This window comes from Argentina silus (genome assembly GCF_951799395.1).
Source record: "Argentina silus genome assembly, chromosome: 13".
Taxonomy (NCBI): domain Eukaryota; kingdom Metazoa; phylum Chordata; class Actinopteri; order Argentiniformes; family Argentinidae; genus Argentina; species Argentina silus.
This window is the reverse complement of record NC_139667.1, coordinates 15,829,401-15,850,566: the sequence shown is the minus strand read 5'-3', so window position 1 is coordinate 15,850,566 and position 21,166 is coordinate 15,829,401. Positions and strand designations below refer to the sequence as shown.

Below are 21,166 nucleotides of genomic sequence, written 5' to 3'. Positions count from 1 at the left end.
CCCGTGAGTGTTTGATGGACGACATCTATGCATCACTTGTGATGGGGCACAGCCAGCCGGAGTGTGAGTGATTCCTGGGACTCCTGGATGGAGACCTTCCACCCTACCTGTCTGAGCTCCTCCAACCCCCTGGAGAGGCCCCTCATCTGCCAGTCTCTCAACATAACCTTCAGAATCCAACTTTGCCTCAAGTTCACTCTCTCCACTTGTTCTATCCACTTTGTCTCTTTACACTTGAGAAAGACTTCAAGTGGGACTTCCGGATGGGGCTTTAGAGAGGGACAGGTTGGCTGATTGGAGAAGTCAGTCCCCTGGGCTAACTCACCGTGTAGTGACAGACAGAAGACTGACAGTGAGTGGTAACTTCCCTGGCAGGAAGAACCAGAGGTGGGTGGGTGTGGGGTCACCTTCCCAGGCAGGAGGACTCAGAGGTGGGGGGTGTAGCGGCAGCTTCCCTGCTAACAGAGCACAGAGGTGGGTGGGTGGGTGTGGGGTCACCTTCCCTGACAGGAGGACCCAGAGGTGGGGAGGTGTGGGGGCAACATCCCTGGCAGCAGAGCACAGTGTCAGCAATACATGAGAGCCTGTGAGATGAATGCTGGCATTTTAGGGTGATGTGAGAGGTAAAAAGTCCAAGAGTCTAGACAAGTTAAGTCAGTCATTGAAATTCAAGCAGATAACCTGTACGTCTAAAAACCTGAATCTTCCGGCAAAGCTTCAATACAGTAGGTCATCTCTCTTGTGCCTTTAATAATGCAGTGGAAGATCAGCCAAAAACATTTTGGGGATTTAAGTTTCTACTTTCTCCCTGCAGTCCTGGGTAACACTGCATGATTTAGCTCCAAACAGCTTGTAGAGCTGCTGCAGGTTAGCAGAAGCACAATGAATGAGGCCATTTTGTCAGACTGGCCTCCTACTGAAATCGTGTACACGATAGTACGTGTTCCCAATTGTGTGTCCTGGTTGACGCATATAGCTACTACACTGGCAGGTGAATACGGAAAGCGGAATGCCGTATAAGGAGCCTGGTGGGGCAGACCGTTGGTTCGTACAGTGTAATGCGCTCATTTTTGTTGCTAATCCTAATGTTTGCTCATACCTTCCCATGACAACTTACCCTTACCTTTAACCACTTAAAGTGAATGCCTCATATTGCCTTCACCGCCACGCAATTCAAAGTTAAGTTGTTGACGAACTGTATCGTCCAAAAATGTCTTACATGCGTGAAACCAGGACATGCGTTTGGGAAGGCATACTATTGTGTACAGGCACACAATTTCATTCGGAAATGGTGTTGCATTTTGTAGGCTCTGCGTCGTGTTGGATGGTGTTCCGGTGTAAGTGTTCATCGGTTACAGTGATGTCATTGTGTAGGCTCAGCCATGTAGTCAACGGTATTCTGTAACTGTAATTCCTCATTGGTTCGAGTGAGGTCATTTCTAACAGAGTGTCTGGTTGGTGAAGTCACGTCTGGCTGGGAGAGATGTCTAGAGACACACAGTCACATGAAATCGCCCCCCATGGCTACTCTCTCTCTCTCTCTCTCTCTCTCTCTCTCTCTCTTTCTCTCTATATCTCTCTTTCGTGTGCACTCTTGCATACACTCTCTTTCTCTCTCTCTCTCTCTCGCCTGTCTCTACCCTCTCTCCCCCTTTTTATTCCCTCTCTCTAGCTCACTCCTTCGCCTCCTATCTTTCCTTTGTCTCCCTCTCGTTGTTTTATTTATGAACCCCTGGACAGAGTATAGGTGATGTAATGTCTACAGTTATGAATGTTTGAGCAAGAATTTCACACTCTATTTCAGGGATGAGAGGAGAGCAGCATGGTTGGAAGACGTGGGGAACATTTTGTGAAATGAGATGTGTGTGCTTGTGCGTTTGTTTGTGTGTGATAGTATTCCCCATTATGCTCCCCATTATCCTATGACTAGGATATGCATTATCAGTAGAAATTAATAAAGGATTTAATCGTTTATTAGGCAAACCCAATACTATACAATACTGTAGGTACGTATATATGCATTTTACAGTTATCATATCATACAGTAACATACTTCAATCCAAAAATATAATTCCAGCATAATTGCCATGTAAGTAAAACATGACACTTACGGAGACGGCCGAGAATCTATATTTGGTTTTAAACGCTTCGTGTTACATACAGTGAATTCATTTACATATGTTTGCATACATTTAGGTTTTATGGTGTTGATGATGAGCAAGTGAACAGACCGGAACCACATTACTGAAACTATGTGAGTATAGGTCATCAGGGAGGAGGGGAGAGAGAGACAGAGAGAGAGAGAGAGAGAGGAAGATAGATGAAAAAGAGGGGGAGAGAGCAGAAAAGAGATAGGAGCAGAGAGAGAGAGAGAGAAAAAAAGAGAGGGGCTTCAGCAACCCAGTGAGGGATGATAATGGCACGAGATTGAGAGAGAGAGCGATAGAAACTGAGAGAGAGAGAGAGAGAGAGAGAGAGAGAGAGAACCCAGTGAGAAGGAGGGAGGGATGATAAGTGGGCGGGCTTGGCCAGATGTGTGACGTCCCCCGGGGGGGATCCCCCAGTGCACTGTGGGCCAGAATTAATCGTTTGAATAAAGGACAACATAATTAAAACCTTCTGACGCGCTCAGGCAATCACAAACCACAGCCGCTTTGATGGATAACTCTGAATGAGAACCCTGTGTACTCCTGCACCCCCCCCCCCCCCCCCCCCCACCCCACACACACACACACACACACACACACACCACCCCGACCTTAGCGCTGCTGCTTGCATATATATCCACCACTGGCACAATTGATAGCCTCTGTGACTCCACCCCCACCCCCCGCCCCCACCCCCCACCCCCACATCCATTTCATGTGGAGCTATACGTCTATGCTCGGGGGATAGGGATCAGCGACGCTTCTATTTGGCACATGAATCACGCGTCTAACTGGAATCTGATGGCAGGCAAAGGAGATGATGGGAGCTCTTCTACAGTCCCATGGGCCATGGCTGCGTCGGCGATATTGAGTGGAGGTGGGAATGGGGATGGCATCCATGAAAGGAGCCATATATACCGTAGCACGCTCGTTAATTCCAGGTTGGGAGAGAGAGGGGGGGGGGGGGGATTGGGTTGTGGGTTGAGCATAGGGTTGGTACAGTGGAGGCTGGTGGAGGGAGACATCGGAGGATGGCCTCATGGTGTTGTTGGATATTCATTCCTCGTTCCATTCCGTGCGGAACAGCGAGCCCGTCCTCCGATTTCTACCTCCGCCGGCCTCCACTGAGGCGAGCATATGGCCGGTGTGACAGCAGAGAGGTCGTGTTCTCCTGCCGCTGCCCTGTGTGGCTGGGAGGGGACAGGGGAGACTGAAACAGATTGCTGGGAGACTGAAACAGAGAGCTGTAGATTAGACGACAGACGCAGGGCTGGGATTGGCCGGGCAGCCGTCCTGGGTTCATGGAGGTCCCAGTTCTGGGTAAAATGTCCTTTTCAATTTCCCAGAGACCACTGCCGTTGGTGATTTGCTTCCCCCTGTTCATGGCCCTCTAAGAGATTAATTATGTACTTATGGCGTACTGTATGTCACTTCCACATTAATGAAAGATGCCCAGTCCACTCCCAGTAATGACCTGGCGGGTCATAAAACAGGACTTATGACCATAAGGAGCTCCTTTCTATCCTACAGGCAACATATCATGCCTGCACATATGACGCAATCAAATTTAGCCTGAATATTCAAGGAGTGCCTCTGTTGTGTGTCCAGTAATATGTGGATACTTCATAGAGAAGTGACAGAGGGAATGGATCCTTTCAGATGAGATGTGTTTTAGAACAGATATTAGGTTGGTGTGTGTGTGTGTGTGTGTGTGTGTGTGTGTGTGTGTGTGTGTGTGTGTGTGTGTGTGTGTGTGTGTGTGTGTGTGTGTGTGTGTGTGTGTGTGTGTGTGTGTGTGTGTGTGTGTGTGTGTGTGTGTGTGTGTGTGTGTGTGTGTGCGTATTTTTGTTAATGTGTATGTATGTCAGTGAGAGAAACTCGAAACATTGACACAATTAATCTCACAGCTGTTATTTCGAGCAAAGTTTTATTTTTTTTATTTGGGTTACACACATCCCTGCAAATCATGGTTTGCACCTAAAAGCAGACATGCGCACACACACACACACACACAGTGTCTAACACACACACACACACCACCACTGCTCTACAGAGGACATCCCCCATTCTGATTTGGCTAGGGGAGCTCTGCAGCTGTTCTCGGCGGTCATGTGACCACAAAGCCCTGTTTGGAGGAAGACCAGCTTGTCTCCAGTTGGGCCTCTTAAGGCCAGTGTGTGTGTTTGTGTGTGTGTGTGTGTATGTATGTGTGTGTATGTGTGTGTATGTCTGTGCTTGCCTCCAGTTGGGCCTCTTAAGGCCAGTGTGTGTGTTTGTTTGTGTGTGTGTGTATGTGTGTGTATGTGTGTGTATGTCTGTGCTTGCCTCCAGTTGGGCCTCTTAAGGCCAGTGTGTGTGTTTGTGTGTGTGTGTGTGTGTGTGTGTGTGTGTGTGTGTGTGTGTGTATGTGTGTGTATGTCTGTGCTTGCCTCCAGTTGGGCCTCTTAAGGTTGGGATGTGGAGCAAGTCCCAGAATCTCCAAACCCTCATTGGAGAATCACAGCGCCAAGCTCTCTCTACATGCCCTGCATGTGTCACTGCAGTAACAATGGTGGACATATAACAAGGACAGCCAAGGTGTTGAAACGATCATTATGACAACAGCCATTATTTTCTATGCAAATGTGTGACAATTTTAGTCGGAAAAGGCTGCTAAATGTTGTTATTGGTGCAAGTACAGTCCTGGGGATCACCCCGGTGCGTGCTATAAATAGGCCACGTTCTGATTGATGAACATTTTTGGACCGCCATATTACGTGCAGCGATATGCGAACGTGAGACTATAAATCAAGTGATGTGGTGGAGAAGTGGCCATTCAGCAGGTATGGCCCATCTGTTAGTGAGAGCACCCTATTGATCCCAGAATAGCATTAAGTCATTTCTTTAAGAATTCTACTGCATCAGCAGCATCCACCTGGGCACCCCCCTGTCCCCCTCACACACACACACGCACGCACACGCACACAAACATGTACACACGTGCACATGCACACACTTCTTGTCCCATGAGCCTATCCCACAATGCACTCTGTCTCGCTACCCACTCCGGAGTTGACTGCTAATGACCCAGTAATTGAACCCTCTGTCACAAGCTCATCTTTACCCCGTCACATGCATGACAGGTCTGAAGAGCTGATGAGTAGATTTACTGTAAGAGCTAATGTCAGATTAACAGAATCAGCCCTCTCATTAAAGCTTGCTGTAATCAAGCTGACATTACTGGATGTGCAGTTCATATCCGAGGTTAACTACTTCCTCTTATTTGCTCAGTATTTCCGATTTCTCCGATTTCTACCTCCGATTTCTACCTCCACCAGCCTCCTGAACGATTGTGTTTTTGATTCCGTTTTCCTGCGGAAAATAGATCCTTGACATTGGATTCAAGTGAAGAGTTAGTTTCACGGCTCAAATGACAGAGAAGGCGTCAGTGGGGAGGACAACGACATGAACGCAATCAACACTCCTTCCCTACCTAGTGTTGTGTGTATGTGTGCTAACTAAGCTTGCCTTGCTCACACATTTACACTGTCATAATCTGAGTCTGAAAACACGACCACGCTTAGGCGGATTCATTTGAGTCCTCTCTGATCAACTGGAATTCCATACACATTTCAAGAGGCTTACCGCACAAGGCTTCTTCTGGCAGACTAGGTATGGTGGTGTGTGTGTGTGTGTGTGTGTGTGTGTGTGTGACTGTGTCTGTGTGCGTGTGTGTGTGTGTGTGTGTGTGTGTGTGTGTGTGTGTGTGTGTGTGTGTGTGTGTGTGTGCGTGCGCTATTGTCTGGGGACACTGTAGCACCCACTGTGGATTAGTGCTACCACGTGCATCAACTGGCCGTGGTGCAGAGAGATCTGAGGGTTCCATGTCAAATGATAAGGAAATGGACAGCAATTAGCTGCTAAAGGTACTTAAGGTTTGTTAGATTTGATGCTTTGATGGAAATCTCTGATCTGTTCTATCTAGAATAAACTATTAGATTATAACATGAAAATACACGTCTTAAAAGGGCAATCTGGCATTTTAAATTAATGATATTACAGCCCTTGATTCTTGAAAAATAGAACTTATAAATGCCTCGGGAGTTTAGTTCAAATGTCTTACCTCATAACAACCCAAAATATAATTGTTTTACTCCATTGTTTGTAAACAATGTAATTGTAATTGTAGCTTCAAATCATGGTTAAAACGTTTATTTCAACCTAATGTATGGTCAGTCCATGCATCCATAACTCCGTCTATTAGTTTCTTCAGCCCCATCCCTCAACCGTTTACCAAAAAACGTGGTAGGGGGAGACCACTTAGTTGTTGTTTGAATCCCAGATTGCCTCTTTAAATGTAGATGAAATGTAGAATGTAGGCATTCTTTCAAGATGGAACGGTATGACACAATGATGAGAACATGTGTTTTGATATTAATAAATGTTTCCTCCTGTGATGGAACAAAAACTGATTAAATGAGTCAGAATAACAATTCTGAGACTGCCACAAAAAATTCTGGATCTGATCTGTATTTGCAGTCTCACACATTCCCAATCTCTCTCACACTTTCTCAATGAGATTGTTCAACATGTTGTTGGCAATGAATGGCCTTGAAAGCCTGTTGTGTAAAGTGTAATTTCATCCCAGTGTTATTGGGCTTTACACAACGACACGTGATTCACACCAAAGGAGTGACACATCAGAGAGCGGGAGGGAGGGAGGGAGGGAGAGGAATACAGAGAGAATAGAGAATTAGAAGAGAGTTATATGTATATGGTTCAAACAGAGACCAGTAAATCAAAGTCCACTAGACCAAACGAGTCGAGCTAAGAAGAAGTCGAGCAGATGAATCCCTACATACTGTAGTAATAGGGTTTCTCCATGTGTCTCTGTCAGCCTCATGCAATATGGCTGCTCAATATGGAAACTCTCAGTTCCTTCCGGTAGTTCATGTGTCTTCTAACCTTCTAACCTCGCTCCGTACAAATATAAGTCCAGACAACATGCAGCATATTCCCTCTCAGCTGCAGTGGTCAGTACCCTGTGTTCAGTCTTAGTGAGAGTGGTAGCTCTCTCTCTCTCTCTCTGGTCCCACCTCTGTGACTGATTAAGCCTCGCCCTGCCACTGATTTTTATTGGCTGCCAAATGGTGCGGAACTCAAACATTTATCAGGGTCGATGGGCTATGCAGCCATGGGCATCTGCTTTACCTGCCACAGGGGAGGGGAGAGGAGAGGAGAGGAGAGGAGAGGAGAGGAGAGGAGAGGAGAGGAGAGGGGTGGAGAGGAGAGGAGGGGAGAGGAGGGGAGGGGAGAGGAGGGGAGAGGAGGGGAGGGGAGAGGAGAGGGGTGGAGGAGGCAGGATAGGGTGTCAGGTGGAAAATTAAACACAAAAGGAAATCATTAATGAGCCGGTTTGCTTTTCTGCAGTGAGAACTGTCCATAAATGACAAACTGCTCTCCCTTGCAAAGTTGGTGCACTATGCTATAATAACGTAGCATAGGCTGGTTTTGCATACGATGCTGTGTCCTCACTATTGAGTAACACTAGAAAGTAGTGGAGTAGACATGAGAATTCTTCTTGACTTCTTGAATTCTTCTTCACTCAAACACATACGAACTGATATGAAAAGGAATATCTGTCATTTTGTGATAACGGAGGATGATTGCATCAGGTTTTGGTTTGCGTGGCCTCGTGATGGTGCAACCTGTTCCACCATGACCTGCATACAGGGTGACAAATCTAATCATAATCCACAAAAATGTCATAATCCAGGGGTGATATTAAAAAATGAATCAGGGCTTAATCTGGGCCTCACCTTCCATCGTTCTCAGCCCTGATTGTTGACCATGGCTCAGCCACCAAATCCCTGTGTACAGGGGCCTGTCTGTTACATGTGACAGGTCCCCTCGGCTCCTCCACGCTTTGAGGCTTTCATTAGAGGGGGAAGTTGTCTGAGGACAGGCTCCCTGCACTTAGATCACAGCAGCAGGCCGTGTGGTGTGAGACTGTTCTCCTTACATGAACCTCACCCCACCTCACCCCACCTCACTACCTCCAGGGACCAGGGCTGAACAGGGAGACAGAGTTAACTAGCTAACTACAGCAGAGAAACTAGGAGAACCCCCCCCCCCCCCCCCCCCGAGGCAGCCCGTGAGTGAAACTCGGCCTTAGTGTCCATTGAAACAAACATTATTTTATTTATTTTTTATATTCAGTGAATGTGACATTACATTACATTTACATTTGAGTTGTTTAGCAGATGCTTTTATCCAAAATGACAATAAGTACATTTTGAAAGTAAGTGAATCAACTTTACATCACAGTCTGTCACAACCTTCAAAGTCCCACTGACAGTCATATCTCCTTATGCCATGCGCTGTGAGCATATGTGCTATGGTAACCAGGCTAATTTCATAGCTTCTGGCTCTGTGGATCAAAAGACCCACTTTCAGAGTTATTCTTCTGTTTGCTTTCCCCTTTCAAGCAGTAATCTGTGCAAAAGGCAGAATTAAAGCCTTGCTACCCTGAAGCAACTCTTCTCCTTTCAGATTGCTAAAAGAAGGGAAAATGGGTGGACATGGTTCTCAGGGAAGAGGAGAGTGTAGGAGAGTGGAGTTCGCTCTCAGGTCAGAGTGCTGTTGTGATCTCACATGTTTTGGCTTGAAAACCAGACATAACAAAGCTTTCTCATTGTCGGTCTATTTTGTCGGTCTATTTGGAGTAAAACATGTAAGTAAAGATATATACGTAAGATATGTAGGTGAAATATAATGCTTGGTGACTGCCACAAACATGAAGTCTGAGCTGGTCGAATGACCTCACAAGCTTTTCCCTATCAGTATTACTTCGTAGACTACTTTTTAGTGTTCAAACCTCAACCTCCCACGTCTTCATCCAGGAGAGACAGTGTGATGTAAGGTCCCTGCCATGGAGAACCGTAAATAAAGCAGTTACCGCCCAGCCATATTACTCACTACTTCCCATTGTCCTTCCGATGTCAACCCAGGAAACTAACCTCATCTTTTGTCTGTCTTGTGACATTTGGAGCACGTAACTATCAGGTTACAATATTACCTGCATCATAAGACAACATATTTACACACTACTGCGTGTGTGCGTGTGTGCGTGCGTGTTAGTGAGTTTACATGACATACATGTTATTGTCCTGTGTACGTGATATTTTATGTAACAGTTCTGGCTCAGTGTATGAAGCATCTCACATGCGTCTTCTTGTATGTATCCCACTGACTCAGAGACCAGAGATAATGCACCACTGGTATTACACTCTGGAAACCACCGTTTCCCTGGGGCACGGGCTTGTAAATGGACTATGACCTGGAACTGAACTGTCAATGGATTCAACTGGGGCGAGGAAGGAAGAACCTCTTCTAACTGTAGGCATAATAAACGGTGCCAATTGAGTACAGTTCATGTTGCTGTGTTCATGAATGTATCAATTAATTAACTAGCAGTGATTACTAATTCATTCAATTCTAATTACTGTATGTGTGGTGTTGGAGCGTGTCCCCGGGTGTCCCTGTCTTCTGTTCAAATGTCTTGTCATTTTGAAAAGGACGCGATTGCACACAGCATTCACAGTGGGAAGCAGTGTTTGTGTATTTGGCTCTGCTGCGTTTCACACAGGGAAATTCTCTGTTGTGTTCTTGATGATACAGTGTCCGAATATTGGAGTGAGCTGTTGTTGAATATCAGGACTGAGCCAGTGGCCTTGAGGAAATCGTCTTAGGGTGTACTGTAGCACTTGACTTCATATTTCAAGACAGCAAGGAGGGAGAGAGAGAGAGAGAGAGAGAGAGAAAAAAAAAGATTCACCATTTGAAAAGAAGTAGCTCTGAGTTTTTTACACGGCTGTCGTAAAGATCATCTCTCCCTGTGAGACTGAAGGAAAGTAAGAAAACAGAAGTGGAAAAAAATGACAGCAAAACCCTTGATAAATACAGTATATTCTCATCTCAATGAGAATGTGGATTTAATACATAGCTCTTCTTTTAACATAAAATTCATTCTGCTATACTAAACCAGCTCATGTAGAAGGAAAAAAAGGAAACAGGTTGAAGGCTTGGTGTTGATTTCTTACAGTACCCAGTGTGTTTTCACTGCCAGGCCCTTAATAAGATGTAAAATGAGGAAGATGAAATTGCATTGCTGCCGTCATTGCTCGTAAAATAAGCTTTTCTTTTATGAGAAGACTGCCCTATCTCTCTCACACACTATTTTATTATTCCCAGGGAAAAGATTCCACTAATCCAGGTGTGTTTGTGTAGTCCGACACTCTGAGAGAAATGAGAGAGATTAAGGGCTAAAATGATCCTGTAAAAACTCCCTGCCTGTGTTTTAAGCACCTGCAATCAGTTGAAATTGGTGGTGTTCCTAAACAATTGTCTTGTATTCTTGAAATAGCTCCGGAACTCCTACCCAGATTTATCTGCTGTTGTCAAGGTGGGCTGAACTACAAGATAAATGTTGGGGTCCTTGAATGAATGTGATCTCTCTTTCTTTATCAGCTTTCTTGTTTAGGACACACACAACCTGAGCCAGGAGGGGAGTTGGTTACATTAGACATACCTCGCTCTCTCTCTCTCTCTCTCTCTCTCTCTCTCCCTCCCTCTCTCCCTCCCTCCCTCTCTTCCTCTGAGCCCTGCTCTTGTGAGCACAAAGGCCACAGCAGCACAGGTACCATGTCATATTAAACCAAGCCCTCAAACGCTCACATGATGAGAAATGCAGAACAGCATGCATAATTGCATTCATACATAACCCAATAATTTTGGCATTTAGAAGTAGCCGTAGTGAAAATACCAGGATGAGTACTGAAGGGAAACCACTCGTAGTACAGCATCAGAGTAAGGGGCCCCGTGGTACATCACCAATGCACAGTACAGGTGCAGCAATGTACAGTCCAAACAATAAATCCTTTGTTTGTACAGTAGGATCCTTTACTGAATTACAATATCTCATTTAGCTGCTTACCTGTTCTCAGTGAAAGAGCACCCTTGATATTTGTAAACAGAAAACAGTTGAGATAGAAAGAAAGATATGGAGGGAGGGAGGGAGGGAAGAGAAAACGAGAGATGGAGAGGGAGGGAGAGCAATGGAGAGGGAGGGAGAAAAAAAGACAAGCACTGCATTGCATCAGGGCAAGCAGACAAACTGCACTTCTTCCTTCTTTTTTTCTTGAAGTTCTCGGTTTACGGAGAAATTTCACGTCCCTGCTGAGTTTGAGATGGATGTGTCCGTGCGCTGCTCTTCGATTTCTCCGGGCTTTGCCTAGTCATCCTGGCAGAGCCAGCATCTAGCATCCTGCCCACCCCCGGACCACCCGCCCTGGTCAGCCCCAAACCTCTCTCTCTCTCTTTCTCTCTCTCTCTCTCTCTCTCTTTTTCCCTGGAGTGAGGGCATACAGTTCAGCACTTTCTCTTTTTTCACCCTTCCCTTCTTCTTGGTGACCTTCAGGAAGAGCACACGAGTTTCCCTTGAGCCGCAGCCGCACCCTTGCACTCTTCCTCCTAACGAGGGAAGAAGGGCCCGAGGGAAGACAGAAAAGGCAAATGGCCAAGTTCTACAAGACATAGACGACACCCAGGTGTGTGTACAGTGTGTCTGTCCAGTACTGCTTCTTCTTCTCAAGGTCACAATCACAGTGAAACTATGCAGATGTAGGATACAGGCCAGGTCAGCTGGGGCCTGGGACAGTCATTGTGTTAGAATGCAGTTCACATACAGCTAAAGGACCCCCCCTTCGACCACTCTGTTAAGAAACATACTGTATTGATGTCTGTCATGGAAGCATCCCCTTGTAAATGAATTACACCCACATCTTAAGAGACACTGATGAGATTTAAATCAAAAGGTGGCTCCCCTCTGGGGGACCTCTCTCCTTCAGGGGAGGACCAGGGTGGGTGTGGCTTCCATTTTCACTGCACCAAGCAAAAGGTCTGACAGAGCCCCTGCTGTAACATGACATTCCACTGAAGCTTACAGAGAGAAAGTATTGCACCTCACACGTTTCTGGTGTACATGAATCCCACTTTTATTTTGGACAGAAAAAGATGTTATTTTTTTTCTGGTTCGTTTTGGTTACATTGAAAACCATTCTATGAAAAACTGTAGCACCAGAGCAGATATTTATTGCCCATTCTTTGTTTGTCAAAAATGTCAATTTGTGCTGTTTTGAGTTTAGATCAATTCTGATTGTGGAGAGACATTTTCCTTCATGTATATAAAAAAGACTAGCACATTATTTATTTTCCAGTCATTTGCAAAATAAAAAGAGAAATAGAGAAAATGTCATATATCCTTTTTCATTTAAATCACAACAAATACAGTTAAAGCAAAGAAAATTGGGCGGCATTTAGCATAATCCAAGCAGGGAATTAGCTTTCATGATGAATATTATATATTTATATATTTATATGTATACATATATTATGTTTATGTACAAGTATGGCACTTGATTACACGAAAGCAAGAAAACACTTTTCACAAATGAAAGCAGTGGGCGCTTTGGTGTGTTATAAATTAAGGAAGTCACAGACGTTAGCGTTTGCAGCAAATCCACCAGATACTGTTTTGCAAGTCAGCTATATAGCAATGGAATGATTACATACGTTAAGGTCAGTGGTGCAACACAGGCAACAAAAACATGAATGATGCTAATGTATTTCAACTAGGTCGTTCCATAGTCAAAATTGATTTATATATATATATGCATATATAAATCTGGAGGATAGAGGTTTATCCTCGAACATAGTCAACCGGTGTGTATGGTGTCGCTTAAATAGGTTGGTGTTAAAAATCGGTGGAAAATGTTTAAAAACACCGTCAATAGCACATATCGAGTTAGGTTTGGCTCCCGGTGTTCACCTCTTAGTGCAATTTGCATTTACTCTCTTCAAGTACAGTAGAACAGCCCACAAAGAGTAAATACGTGAACACTTCAACATGATCTCTGTTTAGCGCTTTACAGAGTATAAACGTTACTAAAAAGTTGCATCAGTGCAGTATAATAAATAAGTAAACAAACGTGTAATCCACGCTTGCCATTGAAGTTCTTAAAAGACAAACAAATCAAAAATCTGCCCACTCTTTTAAGTCATGAAACGGATCAGACGTGAGGAGCTGTCCATCCCGTCCATCATGGTTGAATCTTTACACAATGCACATTATTGTCCCACTTGCAACTCTCTCCATGTGCTACACATAAGCAGAGTCACTGGATTGAGTGCGACCGAAATTAGGCACACTCATTCGGGGCAAGTCCTTATTTCTGATTTCATAAATGGACTTCCGCCTCGCCTGCACACCTCGCACGGCCGTTTTGATTTTCCTCCACCCCAAATGATTGAGTTCTGCCAGATTCAGCACCACACAAAACCCACTGACCGCAAACATGAAGACTAGAAACACGGTCTTCTCCGTTGGTCTGGAAACGTAGCACTCGACATCTTTTATGCAGGGGTATCGATCACATTCGTACACCGACGGGACGTTGAATCCGTACAAGAAATATTGACCCACTAAAAAGCCTATTTCCAGCGCGTTTCTGAAAACCACTTGAATGATGTAAAATCTTGAGATGCCCTCTTGTCGCCTCATTTTGGACTTAGTAGTTCTCATGGCTGAATTGGGGATCTCTTTGACTTCCAAACAGTCGGGTTCGGCTTCCTTGGTGGAGTTCTCTGTGTTCTGAAGTACTCCATTCACAATTGTGTTTTTAATCTTTTTGCTGTCGTCTCGTTTCATTGAATCATCCCTATCCAGCGACAGAAAGACGGTGGAGTATCGTCGCTCCTTTTGCTTGGCCGATTGATGCACCGAGTAGGTAATGAAACAAAGACTCGGGGTACAGACCATAATGATCTGAAAAACCCAATATCTAATGTGTGAGATTGGGAATGCCTTGTCGTAGCAGGCTTGGTTGCAGCCTGGCTGGAGGGTGTTGCAAACAAACATGGTCTGCTCGTCATCATAGACGGTCTCTCCAACTATTGCTACGATTAGAATCCGGAAGATCACCACCACAGTTAATAGGATCCTAAAAAACAAACAAACAAACAAACAAACAAACAAACAAGCAGTGTATGAATATATGGTCTGTTATTGACGTTAATTTATTGTAAATGTATGCAGCGTTGCTTGAGATTGGCACAGTCTTATAGCCGAGCGCGTGTTTGAGAGCTGTCCAGTGCTGAACCCGAGCGCTGTCTTTGATCACGCTATGCTGGCTTTCAGCACGGGTTTGGGATGCTTTGTGCATTATTTGTGTCAGTGTACGATTGCAACAGATATTTTCTTTTTGTGAATTATTGATTCCTCGACATGTATCTATGTTTTCACATGTTTTCTTGCGTTTATTTCGCCAATAGCCTACTCAAGTAGCCTAAGCAGACGATATTGCCCGGTCTCTGCTTCTCTCTTAGTACACGATACAAACACCGTTCTAGCCCCAACAGCTGCCATTAAAACGTGCATTTCTTTAGTTATTGCAATTACAGTTGACTTGTTCTCTTACCTTCCTATCATAGTAGAGTGCTGCTGGACAGCAGCCTCCAGGAGCCTCTCTAGTATGGTCCATTCCCCCATTTCTGTTCATCCGGAGAAGACGAGGGCACACGGGCACTCTACACGAATTCCTGCGAAACCTTGATAATTTCCCCGTAATTTTTTTTTCTCGTTGTCACTCTCCAGAGGGTCCGATTTTATCTGGCAAATGCATTGATCACGAGCTGCAGCTGTCCCCCCTCTCGCTCTCTTTCTCTCTCTCTCTCTCTTGCGCGCGCCGTGCAGTGTTGTTGTGTTGTGTGAGAGTGAGTGTACTGTGTCTGCAGAGCGCTCGCGCGACGCTGCCACACTTTTCCTTGTCTTGGGAGACTGAAGGGCTGATTACTATAAGCCCTCCTATTTTCGATCTTCAGATCAGGTTGATGGGTCGCGCGCTGCGCCTGTGTGGAGGGAGGTTGGATTTTATGTCTTGCCAGCGTTAATCCGCCTTTAAGTAGGCTCCTCCTGCGTCACGCGCAGACAGGTTGGTGGAGCGCGGCCAAAATACCAGGATTTCTCATTTTCAATATTCGGCGAATGGAACCCGGGGCCGAGTCGACACAAGATTAATCTGTGATAAAATGATTGGTGATAAGCTCAATGCACCGCGGGGGTGTTTCTATCGTTTTGAAGCACATAAAATGATTGTGCCGGGTCGTACGCTGAGGGCGAAATTAAGTCATGGGAGTAGACGGCTTGTGATTCGTGAATGCGCCGTGTCCTAAGTCCACGGGTCAAGGGGGTAGGCTATGGCGTCCTCTGACTCTTTTTTTCCGGGGCGATTTTTAAGTCAGGTACTTGTTGCTTTAAATGTCACTGTAATTGGGACAATGTGCCTGCCATCAAACAGATGTCCTTGAGTGCCGGTGGGATCCCGGATCTCAAAGGCTAGGCCGACTAAAGCTATGTTCTCTCCTCCGCGGGCGAAGCCAATGCGGAGGATACCCAGTGAGTAAGAGAAAGTACCATCCGAGTTGCTAATCGCTTTACGAGGCTGCCTGTGTGGAGGGTTTAAAAATAGAAACAAAATATCTGGCTCCGCCCTGTGTTTCGCCCTTATATATGATCGACTCAACTACAGGGTAGGGGGCGTGTGCGCATGACTTGATATTGGACTATATAGTGATTAAGACACTTTTTTAAAAGACTATAGGCTATATACAATTTGCTAATGATTAATCAGATCATTTTAAACACAGCATAATATCATATCATAATAATCGATTAAATCAAACATTCATTAGATTTGTTCCGAAGAATGTATTAATTAATAAAAAGTCCAAACCTTATTAGGATTTACCCTAGGCCTACATGTCATGGCTTAGAAGAATAGTCTAGTGTTTTGTATTTATGATTTTATTTGGCTAATATTGGCTGATCAGATGAGGCTCGACTGGCATTTTGATCGTTGACTTTGTAACAGCTGCTAGGCTGTGGGCCAAATATGTAGTCACTGCCAAAGTACTTACTAGGCTACCTGTTCTCAGGTGCGTGGATTAGAGATCACGTGAGGATGTTATCACTGAATGAAAGACCGCGGTTTATTTATCATAAGATGGCTTATCTCCTCTCAATAATCTTTTATAACCTCAATTCAAATCTTGTATAACCTTCCTTCCTCTGAATAATCACGTGATGTAACAGGCATGCTCTCCCTGTAGCCTACCGGAACACACACCGTGCACACTGATTTCATTACCGTCATGTTTACCGCTTGTTCCCCCATTCGGTCTACACAAGTATTCCTGACACCTTTGTCATTGACATGCGTATATAGAACAAGCTATGAGCTGTATAGTGACTAAGAAACCCTAGTGTGATTTATCACTGACCTCTAAAAACGTGCCCCGATATAGAAATGACTGGAGTGTATGACGCAGAGAGTAGGCCTACAATGAGACGCACAGAAGTGTATTTTGTCCCGGGTCTTGTTTATTTATAAACCTATACATATCCACATATAAATTGCACTTGAGTGTAAACAAACTGTTCAATGACGACAATACATGAAAGGCTGCCTTGGCCCTGGGTCTGTGCCGGGGTCGTAAATTGAGCTTGCACAGACGGAGGTAATAGTGGAGAGGAGGAGGTCGCGGTGGGATGGCGTTTAGAAACACTTCCGGTGGACGATGGAGGGACCTGCCTCGTCATACTCCTGCTTGCTGATCCACATCTGTTGGAAGGTGGACAGAGAGGCCAGGATGGAGCCGCCGATCCAGACAGAGTATTTCCTCTCAGGGGGAGCGATGATCTAGAAACAAAGTGACATCATCATTAGTTAGTTGCCTTCTAGACCTAATGCACATATCCATAAAAAAAGCGTGATAACCATGAAAAATATAGCGAAATGAATCAAAGTTTACCTTGATCTTCATGGTGCTGGGGGCCAGAGCGGTGATCTCCTTCTGCATACGGTCAGCGATACCAGGGTACATTGTGGTGCCTCCGGACAGGACGTTGTTGGCGTACAGGTCTTTACGGATATCAATGTCGCACTTCATGATGCTGTTGTAGGTAGTTTCGTGAATGCCAGCAGATTCCATACCTATGAACAAGGGACCGTGGAGTTATTTTTTCAATCTGCATCACCCTCCACAGAGAACTACAAAGAGATATAACCGTCAACTGTTAAAACAGGTGGCCGTGCGCGTTGACAGCTCGCTCGTTGAACAGGTGCTGAACTGGACAGCTCCCTAGCAGCTGCGCGCTCACATACTGTAGAGGCGCGTGGCTGTCAACAGGCGTGTGGTAAAGACGCCTGACTGGCCTGCGCACAGTTTTCCGACTCAGTTTAACGAAGTCAAATGAATCTACAAGCATTTTAGATTATCTCGACCTAAAATAACCTAAGACAACAGCGCGGATTGCGTAATGTCAATGCTGGGGAGGAGATTATGTTTTTTTTTTTTTTTTTTTTTTTACGCACCGATGAATGATGGCTGGAAGAGGGTCTCAGGGCAGCGGAAACGCTCGTTGCCGATCGTGATGACCTGTCCGTCGGGCAGCTCGTAGCTCTTCTCCAGGGAGGAAGAGGAGGCGGCGGTGGCCATCTCATTCTCAAAGTCCAGAGCCACGTAACAGAGCTTCTCCTTGATGTCCCGCACAATCTCACGCTCAGCTGTTGGGTTTTGAATGTTATGTGGCTGTTATTGTTTTTTTTGTTGTTGAATAAAAATAAATAGATAACTTTTGCCACATGTCCTAATCATGTAGGCCCTAATAATCGTTTACAACAACTCCATGCATTATCTTGTTAATTTCCCGTGCGTACCGGTGGTGACGAATGAGTAGCCACGCTCAGTCAGGATCTTCATGAGGTAGTCTGTGAGATCACGACCGGCCAGATCCAGACGCATGATCGCGTGGGGCAGAGCGTAGCCCTCATAAATGGGGACGTTGTGGGTTACACCATCACCAGAGTCCAGCACAATACCTACGAGAGATGAAATATATTATTAATGCAAGACGTCTCAGTTATACTCAGGTTCTCTCTCAACTCTCTCATCTCTCTCTCTTAATATTCTTTCTTCTCATGTTTCCTACCTGTGGTACGGCCAGAAGCGTAGAGGGACAGCACGGCCTGGATGGCCACGTACATGGCGGGGACGTTGAAGGTCTCGAACATTATCTGGGTCATCTTCTCTCTGTTGGCCTTGGGGTTCAGGGGGGCTTCAGTGAGCAGGGTGGGGTGCTCCTCGGGGGCCACACGCAGCTCGTTATAGAAGGTGTGGTGCCAGATCTTCTCCATATCGTCCCAGTTGGTGATGATGCCGTGCTCGATGGGGTACTTCAGGGTCAGGATGCCCCTCTTGCTCTGAGCCTCGTCACCAACGTAGGAATCCTTCTGACCCATACCCACCATGACGCCCTGGGAAAGCACAAGGACAGCTCATTTAAAATCAATATTGTACCAGCGGCATCATATGCCTCAATATGGCCTTTGCGCATGGCAAGCACATTAACATACGATCGAAAAATGAGGCTATTGCCTAGGGGATGTTGTGATATGACAGACACGGATCAACAATCCACCTCGATTTATCTCGGTCTTTGTTTTGAAACAGTCTCCGAAGCCTAGGTAGCGTTTACTCTACCTGGTGACGTGGGCGACCAACGATGGATGGGAAGACAGCGCGCGGTGCGTCATCTCCGGCGAATCCAGCCTTCACGAGACCGGAGCCGTTATCACACACCAGAGCAGTAGTCTCCTCGTCGTCGCACATGGTGTCAGCTCTGATGTTGTCACACACATGTAGAACACCGACACAAACACTTTAGGCAAAAAGTAGATTCAGACTGTTCATGGAGAAAACTTACCATAAAGGCAAGGCTAATTCAACTCAAACCCATGACAAAAGGTTGGTTCTTCCTGACCAAAATACTTTGAAATGCATTTATTTTAATCTGACTAAAAACGTAATACTTCATTCAATTCCATCCTTCTTTAAGACGGATGGATTTAAATTAGGTATTAGGTTGTGGGTTAGATTGGAAGTAATTTAAAATATAAGAACCAGTTGAATGTTTGGTGTTATAATGCTTAGTTAGTATGCTTCATGCTCACTTTGCCTTGCTATAACTTGCTATAATAGGCCTGATGGTACGTATATTGTAGGCCTAATCATAATGTGTTAGTTGGCACACCATTTGTCATCTGTAATCCGCAATCTGTGCAAGCTCCACCATAAAAAAGTAACTGAACTTTCCAAAAACGTTAAAAGTTAAAAAGTTATGAAAGTCTAACAACTTTGAATTAGTGTCGAATGAATAATCATATGTAATATGTGTAGCCAGTCTTTTACGCGGTTCCAGTTAGGGGAAGCCAGTCGGTTAGTTGCGGGTGAGAGCATTCCAGTGAGAATCCTGTCAGTGGTGTCAGCAGCACACTTCAGTCCTCTTCCTCGGGGTTATTCCATTTGATGTTCTTTGACTTCGCTGAAGTTTGTAAACTACAGGCTAGGACACTACTCACCAGATCAGCACCGTGCGCCGGACCTTGAGAGTTAACCAGGGGGTAGAAAACACTGAGGACGCGCCAATTTATACTCTGACAAGTGTCTGTGCGGCCGCGAGCCCCCGGGGTGGGGCGGTGAAGTGCGCCACGCCACATTCTCCTTATTTGGTAGCCCCTAGCGCCATTGAGAACCGCGAGGCCATTAATGGAATGATGAGAGAGAGGGGAGTCCCGCGCGACGCATCCGTGCCCGCGGCCCATGTAGGGAGGAGAAAAGGGCAGAGAGACAATGCGGGTCAACAGGACAATAGGCTATACCACCAGTCCATTCCCAGCAGATGTCAAATACCAGTTTGGAGGACAAACTAAAATAATATAAGACAACTCGGAAGTATAAGACAACTATAATAATAAGACAACTCGGAAGTTGGAGATGCCTCCTGCATCTTCTCCCCGATAGTCGGTTGTTGGCCAGTGAAAGGGATCGTGTGGCCAGTGAGCTATATTACGCATGCATTATTATTATTATTAGTAGTAGTAGTAGTAGTAGTAGTATTATTAGTATTATTATTACAGTAGGCCTATTCTAAATTCAAATGGCTTGATTCGAAGTTTGATGGAATTCACCACCTTTTGTAAACCCATAATTTTGAATGTACATTTATAACTTCCATTTCTTCCATCTTGTTTGGGAAGGAACGTATCATGGCAAGGCCTCCTAAGACAATAGCCAGTGAGATGGAGCGCCCGGTGCAATAACAAATGGGGAGACCACTTGTGTCCACAGCTGGCGACACCAGCTGCTTGTCACTAGTCGGAATAGAAATTCCAAACCCGACCATTTTAGCGTCTATCTCAGCAGGGAGGCCACCCATTGCAGCGAAAAATTATTGTGACGTTCTCCTAACCCGATTTTCTTCATATGTCTGACTAATGACTGTTTCTGAGAACAAGTGATATATTCAGTCTTAACATCATTTCAGAAAATGTTAAGCCTGTCATGCCTAATGAGGAGATATTTCAATCTAGAAACTCATGCATTTCTGTTATTCGATTTGCATAAATCAATAACTTTCCATAACCATAATGAATTGTCTAATCTGATTGAGTAATTCATTTTTCAAAAGAGCATTTTATTTTATTGATAGCTATGATATATGCAAACATATAACTCATTCAGAGGCATCATTTTGTATTTAATCACTTGATTATTTCAGTCATGTTATTTATATCTGTAGGGCGTTATAGACCAATACAATGATAAAATGATCTCAATAAATAAATACATATTAAATAATCTCAACATGTCTGTTGTGTCCAATATCAGAACAATAAGAAATAACACCAACAATTCTCAATGAGAAGAAGACATGACATTAGGCTAGGCTACTTATGTCCAGGAACAAAGAGAGACAGAGCAATTTGCAAAAGGTTTAAAATAACATTGGCTGAGAGCAACAGACAGGTCAACCACAAGGAGGAAGACACAAAAGGGCAAAACGAGCCATGAATCATATTCAT

At 44.9% G+C, this 21,166-nt stretch overlaps 2 protein-coding genes across 2 annotated transcripts; both read right to left on the bottom strand.

Annotated features, from left to right (window-relative positions):
• Positions 1–13,344: 13,344 nt before the first annotated feature.
• LOC310813821 (gap junction delta-2 protein) lies at positions 13,345–14,733 on the bottom strand (the record flags this gene model as incomplete). The annotated part of the gene is made up of 2 exons (XM_083682951.1): positions 13,345–14,185; positions 14,663–14,733. 2 exons carry the CDS (start codon positions 14,731–14,733, stop codon positions 13,345–13,347), a joined length of 912 nt encoding a protein of 303 aa, XP_083539077.1.
• A 1,884-nt stretch (positions 14,734–16,617) lies between these two features.
• Positions 16,618–19,695, bottom strand: LOC310813851 (actin, alpha cardiac muscle 1). Its single transcript, XM_083682990.1, has 7 exons — positions 19,664–19,695; positions 18,786–18,924; positions 18,235–18,559; positions 17,963–18,124; positions 17,618–17,809; positions 17,055–17,236; positions 16,618–16,942 (listed from the first exon to the last, which is right to left on the bottom strand). Exons 2-7 carry the CDS (start codon positions 18,912–18,914, stop codon positions 16,799–16,801), a joined length of 1,134 nt encoding a protein of 377 aa, XP_083539116.1. The 5' UTR covers positions 18,915–18,924; positions 19,664–19,695; the 3' UTR covers positions 16,618–16,798.
• Between the last annotated feature and the right edge of the window lie 1,471 nt (positions 19,696–21,166).